The sequence below is a fragment of the Octopus bimaculoides genome, chromosome 21 (genome assembly GCF_046866305.1).
Source record: "Octopus bimaculoides isolate indiv1 chromosome 21, ASM4686630v1, whole genome shotgun sequence".
Taxonomy (NCBI): Eukaryota; Metazoa; Mollusca; class Cephalopoda; order Octopoda; family Octopodidae; genus Octopus; species Octopus bimaculoides.
Window position 1 is genome coordinate 31765416 of NC_142948.1, and position 12119 is coordinate 31777534.

General features: G+C 35.7%; 2 protein-coding genes across 7 annotated transcripts; both read left to right on the top strand.

Annotated features, from left to right (window-relative positions):
• Positions 1–8656, top strand: LOC106876933 (uncharacterized). 6 transcript variants are annotated; one of them, XR_016237836.1, is made up of 3 exons: positions 17–121; positions 931–1039; positions 2206–2340. XR_016237836.1 is itself a non-coding variant. In XM_089339486.1 (3 exons), the coding sequence occupies exon 3, from the start codon at positions 2432–2434 to the stop codon at positions 3872–3874; it is 1443 nt and encodes a 480-aa protein (XP_089195612.1). In that variant the 5' UTR covers positions 24–94; positions 931–1039; positions 2206–2431; the 3' UTR covers positions 3875–4269. The 6 variants fall into 6 exon arrangements, 3 of the variants coding, with proteins under 3 accessions (XP_052831427.1, XP_052831428.1, XP_089195612.1); XM_089339486.1 differs by having other exon boundaries at positions 24–94; positions 2206–4269; XM_052975467.2 differs by lacking the exon at positions 931–1039 and having other exon boundaries at positions 1–121; positions 2206–4269.
• A 654-nt stretch (positions 8657–9310) lies between these two features.
• On the top strand, positions 9311–10203 carry LOC106876939 (uncharacterized). The gene has a single exon (XM_089339491.1). The coding sequence runs from the start codon at positions 9450–9452 to the stop codon at positions 10065–10067; it is 618 nt and encodes a 205-aa protein (XP_089195617.1). The 5' UTR covers positions 9311–9449; the 3' UTR covers positions 10068–10203.
• Positions 10204–12119: the final 1916 nt, after the last annotated feature.

Consider the following 12119-nt stretch of genomic DNA (forward strand, 5'->3'; position numbering starts at 1 on the left):
CTGGGATACCCGGTATATCGAAACTGCGGCTAAGGATATAGAATCTAACTTTGAAATAATTTACGTCATTTCGAAAAACTCAAGGCACGAAAAGGTAAATCGCTGTTTACATCTTGGGTCGGTAAGTTTACGAAGATTTCAATATATCTGTCAGGTAATGTGTCTAAATGATAGAATAACCGGCTATCTTTCGATACGAGTCCGAAATAACGAGTATCGAAAGATCACCGAATAACCATCTTCAAGGACGCCGCAGTAATTTTACAGAAACGACAAACCTAAGAGAAAATTCTTCGTTGACATTGATGTTTATACACTTTCACACAATCAGGAAAGTCCCTTCTCTTTATTCCAGAAGACAGCTCCCTATTTCTTTATTTTTGTCTTTTTTATTGACTTATTATTATTATTATTATTATTGATTTTCCAAAGAATGAAATTGGAAAATAACACGTCCGGTTCGTTTCTGCATATGTAATTATGCGGACGCACGAACATGTCTTTTTAAGTGCTTGTCTTTCAATGTGTTCTATCCTGGAATGTCTCATGTTTTTATTATATCAAAATTTCCCTCATCTACCATTTTTCTCGCAAAGCGCACCTTGGACTATATTATCTAATGTACCCATTTAGAAAACGGATAATGTAGTCCCGAGTACACTAATGCCGTAAGATGAGTATATGAGTATCCGTGTGGTGCATTATCTACACAATGGAAATTTTAAAAAATAGCACTTCCATTTCATTTGTGCAACTCATTGGGAGGCAAAAGCATACGTTTTCTAAATGTGTCTTCAATGATACTCCAGCCGTGATCATACTGTTTTTTTTTTAAACTGTTCCAACTATGACCATCTCTTCTTTTAAACGTCTTAACTGTAACCATCGTGTCGCTTTTAATGTCCCCTGTTATCCATTTTCTTTTTAAAGGATGCATTGGATAACGTAGTCTACTTTACCCGAAAAATAAAAGTGACCGTGAATGAATGCCTTTCGTCATAAGGCTGTAGATGAGAGCAACAACGAGCGAAAGACTTCTGTATGTCAACTGTTGTGACCCAACATGCTAGAAATAACAGCTACATTGTTCGTCGTTATATAAATTTCCTTGTTAACTAGAAACTGATACATGTCAACATACTATGATTCTCTAAAAAAATAATAGATGGGATGGTCAAGCCTGGAATGCTTTCAGTCACTGGTCTACTGGAATAGAGCTGGGATCTTTTCTGTTGTTGTGACAGTTTTCTGTTTCTTAATTTTGTTCCAGTTGTTTTCAAATTTGGTGTACTGATGTAGTTTTGTATGCTAATGGAAAAGAAATTGATTTTTGTCATGAATTAATAAATAAAAAGAGCTGAACTGGAACTAAACTATTATAATGAGTGACGGGCTTGATTCATTTAAAGAGAAGCCCTCTGTGTGGTTAACTTGATCTGTGAGAAATAGATTACTGGTCTCTACCTGGAAAGATGGTTAAAAATCTGTTGGCAATTAGCCTCACGTCAGCCTTAATCAAGCAAATGTCTTTGATTAAAGATGTTTGAGTAATGATTTGGTTATTATTTCTGACGAATCAAGTGACTGCACAGAGAAGTCCTCAGTTAGGCTGTTACTAATTGTTATAGTTTTTTTTAGCTCAGGTCAGCTCCGATCCAACACACCTATGACCAAAGGCATTCCAACCATAGACATCCCGTCTTTTATTTTTCAGGTTCAGGTCTTATTTAAAGTGTTTGTTTTTCAATATTTCTATGGGTTAGCCCCGCCCCCAGTTTGTAATGATGGGTAATGTAATTGCTATTACTAGCATGTTATATATACATACATTCATACACACAATCAAATGTCTGTTGCTAATTACTGTTATTGCTTGTGTGGCAATGATGCTCATTAATAGCCATCACATGATGTCTAGACAAAGCTACACAATGAATGAAGTTCCTGGATAGAGAAGAATTTAATTGTCCACTATTTTATAGTTTAACTTATATAATGTTACACACTCTGAAAGGCTGTCATCTGCAAATATGTAGATTTCACACAAGGTTATATGATGGTATTTTAATAAATTAAAAAGTGAATTTCAGTCATTCAGATAAATGTTTCTGTTGGGAGATTGTTAATATAGAAGTGTAATAAAATTTCCACTATTGAATTTTTACATAAGTACCCCCTATATCTTATACTATTTCTTTATTTCAGAATATCAAACAACATTGGTATAAAGTAATATATATATATCATCTATTTAAGACTGAAGAAAGCTATTATACACAAAACATTTATAAATTAGTTAGCAGCAACTTCAGATGTCAGCAAAGATCACAACTGATGAGAATATGATGTAGAAATGTTTACTAGAAAGGCAATATGAAAACAAGAAGAAGAAGAAGAATATCTATCTGTATATTGTGATGAGGGAAGAAAAATGATGGAAAACGAATTGTCCAAGAACCAGTTTAAATGTAACACACAGTCTAAAATGATTAATTTTCCTGATGAGATAGGAAGAAAATTATACCACTGTGATATCTGTAAAAAATCATTCTCTCAAAAAAGTAAGCTTACTACTCACAAACGTATTCATACAAGAGGAAAACCATATCATTGTGATATCTGTGGTAATTCATTTTCTCTAAGAGGTAACCTAACTAGTCATGAAAATATACATACAGGAAAAAAACCATATCACTGTGACATCTGTGGTGAATCATTCTGCAAAAGTAGTACTTTAACTACTCACAAACGTATACATACAGGAGAAAAACCACATCACTGTGATATCTGTGGTAAATCATTCTCTCATGGAAGTACGTTAACATCACACAAACGCATTCACACAGGAGAAAAGCCTTACCGCTGTGATATCTGTGGTAAATCATTCTCTCGAAATGGATATTTAACTACTCACAAACATATTCATACTGGAGAAAAACCATATTGTTGTGATATCTGTGGTAAATCTTTCTCTCAAACAAGTGAGTTAACTGCTCACAGGCGCATTCATACAGGTGAAAAACCATATTGCTGTGATGTCTGTGGTAAATCATGCTCTCAAAAAAGTCAGTTAATTACTCATAAGCGTATTCATACTGGAGAGAAGCCGTATCACTGTGATATCTGTGGAAAATCATTCTCTGCATCGGGTCACTTAACTACCCACAAATTTATTCATACAGGAGAAAAACAGCATCACTGTGATATCTGTGGTAAATCATTCACTCATGGAAGCACCTTGACTACACATAAACGTATTCATACCGGAGAAAGACCATATCACTGTGATATCTGTAGTAAATCATTCTCGCGAAATAGCTACTTAACTTCTCACAAACGTATTCATACAGGAGAGAAACCATATCGCTGTGATATCTGTGGTAAATCATTCTTTCGAAATGTTGACTTAACTAGTCACAAACATATTCATACAGGAGAAAAACCATATCAGTGCAATATCTGTGGTAAATCAGTCTCTCAAAGGTCTTACTTGGCCAGTCACAAACTAATACATACAGGAGAAAAACCACATGACTGTGATATCTGTGGTAAATCATTCTCTTTAAAATCTATATTAACTAACCACAGATATATTCATACAGGAGAGAAACGATATGGTTGTGATATCTGTGGTAAATCGTTCTATCGAAATGATCATTTAACTAAACACAAACGTGTTCATACTGGAGAGAAGCCATATCATTGTGATATCTGTGGTAAATCATTCTCTCATGTAATTACCTTAACTAACCACAAACATAATCATACAGGAGACAAACCATACCACTGTGATACATGTGGCAAATCATTCTCTCAAAGATACTGCTTAACTAGACACAAATTTATTCATACAGGGAAGAAGCCATATAACTGATATTTGTGGTAAATCATTTCTCATAAAAGTTACTGAGCTACACATGCATTTATGCATACTGAAGAAATCACTGTACCAATGTGAAAAGGGATTTTTTGTATAAGATATATCTAACAATAAATGTATTTTAAAAATTATGATTGTGTGAAAACAACCACCCAACACTTCATTATACACACATGTCCTCAACTATACCTACATTGGTGAGACAAATTACCAGTCATTTTAGAAGACTCATATATATTCCATCTAGCATATTTCCAGAGGGAAAAAAGCATTGTATTGATTTATTTGACAATGTGAATAAATAACTGAAAAATGAATTGTCATAAATCAGGATTAACTTCTCTGTACAGTTATTATGTTAGAAATAAACACATAATTCATGACAAAAATTCTTTTGTCATACTTTAGTAGTATGTATGTGCATGTAAGCCCTTATATATATTTTGGTGGAGGTGTGTTGCTTAGTGGTTAAGATGTTGGACTTGTGAAAATGAAGAGTACACTTATTTCTTAACTTTTGCTCATAGAAATTCACATATCACAATTTATCAAAAGAAAAAGAAATTACATAAACAGCATTATGTTTATCAGCTACATTGCTAGTCACTTTTCTGCTGTCCTGGCTTTCTAAAGAAGTTCATTTGAATAACTGGAATGGAGTCTCAAAAAAATAAAAGTGGAACCATGGAAATATTGTTGAGAAAGAATATTTCCATGCATAAAAATGTCTTCTTTTTCTTTTTCCAGTTTCTTTCCTTTATTTCACTGAAGAAATCAAAACAAAAAATGTAAAATGATGTACAGAATATTAATACAGGCATTACTGTGTGGTAAGAAGTTTGCTTCCAAACCACATGTCCTGGGTTCAGTCCTACTGCATGGCTCTACTTTTGCTGTAGACTGACCAAAGCCTTATAAATAGATTTGGTAAATGGAAACTGAAGAAATTTGCCATGTGTACTGATAGATGTGTGTGTGTGTGTGTGTTACTCTCGTTGCCTTCACATCACATGATATTTGTAATTCATGTGGTGTCCTTCATATCCAATCTGTGAAAACATGTCTGGATGTGGGGATATATTACCTTACTTTTAAACAGGTGAAGGTTGTAACTGGAAGGACATCCAACCATAGAATTCCCACTTCAACAAATACCATGTAAGCATAGAAATGAGGATGTTTAATGATTTTATTAATTATTTTTTGGTTACTTTGACCTTAATTACACTTCTAAAAAGCTTGAACAATTTTGTAGCTTTTTTTAAAGATTTGTTTATGAAGATGAAATTTAACCCTTTAGTGTTTAAACCAGCCAAATCCAGCCAAAATATTCTACCTGTTTTATGTTCAAACTGGTCAGATATTGTCTTTCATTGCTACATTAGTGTCAGTTTAAAAATAAACAATCACATCATTGAAATCTCAAAGCCATGAAATAATGTATGATTAATTTTAAATGGTGTGAATACATAAGCTTTACATTTGACAGAATAATATGAATGCTAAAGGGTTAAGTAAAACATTTTCTGTTGCAAATTGCCTGAGATGTGAATGATATATAATTATGAGTAGGGACAGATCATATCATCTTTGATTCTGAACAAACCAATTTACATGCTCCTTCAAAGTTGCAGAAAATGGTAATAAAAAATATAGAATTATGATTGCACTTTAAACTTTCTAAAGGGATAAAAAGAACTGCAAATTGATAATATGCTTTGTTGTGCAACATATAACTGGTCTCTCCCACTTGTGTGACAGTCTGATTTGTTACTGACTCTTCAAATATACGATGCAAAAATTATAAAACAGATTGCTAATGATATCAACTAACTTAATTAGTACAAGTTTTAGAACTTGTCCTAATTAATTGTACTTGGCCTGAAAAATAGTGTCTACTGCCAAGTGTGATTGTTAGTTACTGGAACTGCGAAGATGAGGTGATACATATCTTGGTCCCACTATTTAAAGTTTGGTCTGTGGCTCAAGTCATATTTAGTTTGCTCACTGTACTGAAAGAGAGCAAAAGAAAGACTGTATTAGCCTCAAATGTTAACAGATATTATCAAACTAGCTGAGACACAGAAGAATCAATCAGTCTACATGCTAGTAAAACAAGAGCATAAGAACTGATGAGCCAAGAAACATTAAACCATATGCTACTGAAATACACACAGTAGAAGAATTAGTTCAACAGTATTCATCCTTGAGACCAGTGTTTCCCTGCCTATTTTTCTCCAGGCCCCACCACAACTATCCAGAAAAATGTATGTCCCATTGGTGGTTGGAAAAACAATTTTATATTTAATATTTTATCACAATTATTTAATACAAAAGAGTCTACTGGTAATTCTTTTATTAAGGACTGAATCCACCCCACCCCCCGCCAAAGTACACTATTGGCACAGGAGAAGCCACGTGGTAAGAAACTTGCTTCCCAACCATATGGTTCCAGGTTCAGCCCCACTGCGTAGCACCTAGGACAAGTGTCTTCTACTATAGTCTCAGGCCGATCGAAATCTTGTGAATGGAGTTTGGTAGACGGAAACTGAAAGAAGCTCATCATATATATATATATATGCATATATATATTTACATGTGTGTCTATGTTTGTCCCTCCACCACTGCTTTACAACCGGTGTTGATATATTTACATCCCCCGTAACCTAGCGGTTCAAAAAAGAGGTCCATAGAATAAGTACCATGTTTTAAAAATATTTAAAAAAAGTACTGAGGTCAATTCATTCGGCTAAAATTCTTCAAAGCGGTGCCCCAGAATGTAAATACACGTATGCAAAATAAAATATGGAGCACGAAGAATTAGCTTGTAATAGTCACTCTCAACTAAGCGCACACGCCGAGTAAGACATTGAAATTTTATGCCGTCATTTTACTCCGCTGTAAGCAAGTGTTGTCACACACAAACCAAATGTATATAACCTTTTTATATTTATTATAAAACAAAACTCGTAAATCTGGAGTCTCGTAAAGTGAGGTATTACTGTATTTGAAATCCAGAGGATGCAATTGAGTACAACAGACTGCTGTCAGACAAACATCAAAATACAAGGTGCTGCTGACGACAATATACAGGGTGTCCACAAAGTCTGGGTACACGGAGTAAATAAAATCCCGTCGTATATATATATATATATGTATGTGTGTTTGTCCCCCCCCCACCATCGCTTGACAACCGATGCTGGTGTGTTTATGTCCCTGTAACTTAGCGGTTCGGCAAAAAAGACCGATAGAATAAGTACTAGGCTTCCAAAGAATAAGTCCTGGGGTCGATTTGCTCGACTAAAGGCGGTGCTCCAGCATGGCCGCAGTCAAATGACTGAAACAAGTAAAAGAGTAATTAAATATAAGAAATGATAGTTTCTTAAAGTATGTGTTAACCCCCATGTGGGTACATGGAGTAAATAAAATCATAACAAACAATTAAATATAAGAAATAATAATTTCTTAAAGTATGTGTTAATCCCCATGTACCTAGACTTTGTGGACACATTGTAGTGTAAGTCTTGTAAGAGTAATTTCCCTTCTCAAAAGGACAATTAAGGAAAATATATGCGCATGCGAAGTGGGCGTGGCGCTATTTCCGCTTCCGTCTTCAAAATAAACATGTGTTACGTTGTTTATCTTTCTCGGCTGCAAGTGACAATTTTAAAAACGTTTCCGTAAGTACTCAGTAAAGACTATTTCTATGACCGTTATCGTTGTATGCTTTCGTTTTTGACCTGTCGGTCTTTTATGACCGCTCATACATTATAGCCCGAGGCCGACCAAACCTTTTGACTGGACAGACGGTAACTGAAAGAAGCTCGTCGTGTCTGTCTGTATCCTACGACCGCTTCATAACCGGTGGTGGTTTGTGTCTGTCCACGTAAATAAGCAGTTCGCAAAAGATACCGATGCAATAAGTACCTGGCTGAAAATAAATACATTTATTTACATTAAAGAAAATTACTGGAGAACTTCCGTCTAATTCTTCCAAACCTTTCTGTTAAAACTGTATTGAAACCATTTGTGGGGAATTTTGGAAAGACTTCTTTTTGCATCCCCCCCCCCATGGTAGATAATTGATTTCCTACCATAATAATAATAATGAGAAAGCCATGAAAATTATGAATTTCTTTTAAATAAACTTAATGTCTGTATAATGTATTCATGTCCTAGGGTTAGACAATTTTAGGCTTTAACGTTAGGCATATATGTGTGTGTGTGTGTTTGTGTTTGTCCCCCTAGCATTGCTTGACAACCGATGCTGGTGTGTTTATGTCCCAGTAACTTAGCGGTTCGACAAAAGAGACCGATAGAATAAGTACTGGGCTTACAAAGAATAAGTCCTGGGGTTGATTTGCTCGACTAAAGGCGGTGCCCCAACATGGCCACAGTCAAATGACTGAAACAAGTCAAGAGTAAAGAGTATCTGAAAGTGTATAGCTCAAGTGTGCAAATGTGTAAACTTCACATAAGGTTGTAGAATATAATTTTTAAATAAAGTACACAGATAAAAGCTAGTATCTGTAGTTTATCAGTATCATGTACACTACTAAAATTATAGTAAAATAATTGCTGAATCTTAAATTTTTAAGTATCTTATATAACTAATAATATTTCTTTATTATTTCAGAATATCAGATGACATTGGCATTAAAAAAGATTTTTTACTTCAGAAGCACCATCGCCTATTAAAGACTAAGGAATATATTATATACAACAGTTGTGTAAATTTGGTTACATAAATCTGTGGAACAAGTAATGTGGAATACCACCTCTGAGTGATAATATTTACAAACTTTGTTTACGTGACTATCTGAATGTGTGCAAGCTTATTTTGCACTCTACTTAAACGTGGATAGATGTAAAAAAAGAGTTTGCAATATCTTCAGCACTTGACAGATATCACTGTTGATAGAAATACAGCAGTAAGTATTGTTTTTACAAATGAGATGTAAAAATAGAAAGAAAGAAAATATCAATATATTGTGAAAGAATAATTACAGCAAAGACCTGCTGGGGCAAGTGAATTCGAAATCGTGATGGCACCTTTACCAGTGGAGCACTAAGAGCACTGTCTGAGCATGATTGTTATCATGCGAAATTTGTCGGAAATTCTTCTTTGAAATTGATTGTTTACCTGAACTCATGCACACTAATATAGGAGGAAAACCATATTGCTGTAATATGTGTAGCAAATCTTTCTCTAAAATCCGTAGCTTAACGAAGCATAAATGCATTCATACAAGAGAAAAACTGCATCACTGTAAAATCTGTGGCGCATCTTTCTCAAATGGAAATAACTTAATTTGTCATAAACGTATTCATACAGGAGAGAGACCATATCACTGTGACATCTGCGGTAACTCGTTTTCTCAACATAATCATTTAACCAAACATAAACACATTCATACTGGAGATAAACCATATCATTGTGATATCTGTGGCACATCATTTTCTCAAACTGCTCATTTAACCAAACATAAACGCATTCATACTGGTGAGAAACCATATCATTGTGATGCCTGTGGTAAATTATTCTCTAGAAATGATCACTTAGCAAAACATGTGCGTATTCATACAGGGCAAAAACCATTTCACTGTCATGTCTGTGGTAAATCATTCTCTCAAGAAACTAATGTTACTACTCACAAGCGCATTCATACAAGAAGAGAAGTCATATGACTGTGATATTTGTGGTACATTATTCTCTAGAAATGATCATTTGAAAAAACACAAACGTATTCATACAGGAGAAAAACCATATCACTGTCATATCTGTGGTAAATCATTCTCTCAAAAACCTAACCTAATTAGTGACAAGCACATTCATACAGAACAGACACTATTCCACTGTAGTATCTGTTTTAAATCATCCTCGCAAAGTGATAATGATGACATAAGGATGTACCAATGTATTCATACAGGAGAGAAGCCATATCACTGTAATATATGTGATAAATCATTCTCTAGCAAAAATAACTTTGCTGCTCATAAACGAAGTCATACTGGAGAGAAGCCATATCACTGTGATCTCTGTGGTAACTCATTCTCTCGCAGATACTGTTTAACTAAACACATGTACACACACACTGGTGAAAAACCATATCACTGTGATATCTGTGGTAAATCATTCTCTCAAAACAGTAACTTAACTAAGCACAAGCGTGTTCATACAGGGTAGAAGCCACATCAGTATGATGTCTGTTGTAAATCATTTTCTCAGCATCATCACTTATTTATTCACAAACACATTCATACAGGATAGAAGTCATATCACTGTTGCATGTAGTAAATCATTTGCAGCAGAAAACAAAAATTGACTAAGTTACACATGTGTAGAAGTAGGATGTGATGGAGGAGGAGATCATGTAACATGACTGTGCTAATCTAACCACAAACTTCAGAACTCACAAATTCGATGGATTTATTGGTGCTGCCAGACCCATTGATTAAGAAGTTGTTTCACAAACTATGTGGTTACTGCACATCATCTTAGGCAAGTGTATGTAACTAGCTGTGAGTTGACGTGAAATTTGGTCTATGGATACTGCCCACCTTATTAATGTATGTGTGAGTGTATGTATGTGTCCAGGTTTATATTTACCAGAGTTGTGTCAAAAAGTGCAACTACGCGCAGGAGTGGCTATGTGGCAAGTAGCTTGCTTACCAACTACATGGTTCTGGGTTCAGTCCCACTGCGTGGCACCTTGGGCAAGTGTCTTCTATTATAGCCTCAGGACAACCAAAGCCTTGTAAGTGGATTTGATAGACGGAAACTGAAAGAAGCCTGTCGTATATTTGTATATATATATATATATATATATATATATATATATATGTATGTGTGTGTATATGTTTGTGTATCTATGTTTGTCCCCCCAACATCGCTTGACAACCGATGGTGGTGTGTGGTGTGTTTATGTCCCCGTAACTTAGCATTTCGGCAAAAGAGACTGATAGAATAAGTACTAGGCTTACAAACAATAAGTCCTGGGGTCGATTTGCTCGACTAAAGGCGGTGCTCCAGCATGGCCACAGTCAAATGACTGAAACAAGTAAAAGTGTAAACAGAATATTGATATATGCAATAAACAACATTCTTCATTTCTGCAGTTAGAAAAAAAGAGCTTGGAACTTGTTATTTAATGATGTTTGCATGAACCTTCAAACAAACGTTTGTAAGTTCAGATAAATTGCATTAATTAGAATTGATATTTTTAACTCTGATTTTGATGAGATAATTGTTTATTTTTCAAATGACGTAGATGTGTGTAAGAGGCCAGATTTGGCCAGTTTGAAGATAAATGAGGTAGAATATACTGGCCGGATATGGCCACTTTAAATGCTAGAGATAACTATTTAGCATTCAGATTTCTGTGAAATAAAATATTTATTCACATTGATATGAATTAGTCATGTATTACCTTGTAGCCTTGAGATTTCAATGACGTGATTGTTTATTTTTAGAATAATATTGTAGAGTAAGTGTGAGAGACCAGATCTGGCCAGTTTGAAGATAAAACAGATAGAATATTTCGGCCAGATATGGCTGGTTTAAAGATTTAAACTTCTTTTTGTTTTTTTAACCCTTTAACATTCAGATTACTTTGTCAAGTGTAATCATCATCATCATCATCATCATCATCGTTTAACGTCCGCTTTCCATGCTAGCATGGGTTGGACGATTTGACTGAGGACTGGTGAAACCGGATGGCAACACCAGGCTCCAGTCTGATTTGGCAGAGTTTCTACAGCTGGATGCCCTTCCTAACGCCAACCACTCAGAGAGTGTAGTGGGTGCTTTTACGTGTCACCCGCACGAAAACGGCCACACTCGAAATGGTGTCTTTTATGTGCCACCCGCACAAGCCAGTCCAGGGGCACTGGCAACGATCTCGCTCGAAAATCCTACAGAAGCCAGTCAGGCGGTACTGGCAACGGCCACGCTCAAAATGGTGCATCTCATGTGCCACCCGCACAAGAACCAGTCCAGGGGCACTGGCAACGATCTTACTTGGCTTGCCGGGTCTTCTCACGCACAGCACATTTCCAAAGGTCTCGGTCAGTAGTCATCGCCTCGGTGAGGCCCAATGTACGAAGGTCTTGCCTCACCACCTCAGCCCAGGTCTTCCTGGGCCTACCTCTTCCACGGGTTCCCTCAACTGTTAGGGTGTGGCACTTTTTCACGCAGCTATCCTCCTCCATTCTCACCACATGTCCATACCAGCGCAAT

Coding starts and splice junctions, on each gene's coding strand:
- LOC106876933 (XM_052975467.2), top strand. CDS start 2,432: ATGATGGAAAACGAATTGTCCAAGAACCAGTTTAAATGTAACACACAG.
- LOC106876939 (XM_089339491.1), top strand. CDS start 9,450: ATGTGCGTATTCATACAGGGCAAAAACCATTTCACTGTCATGTCTGTG.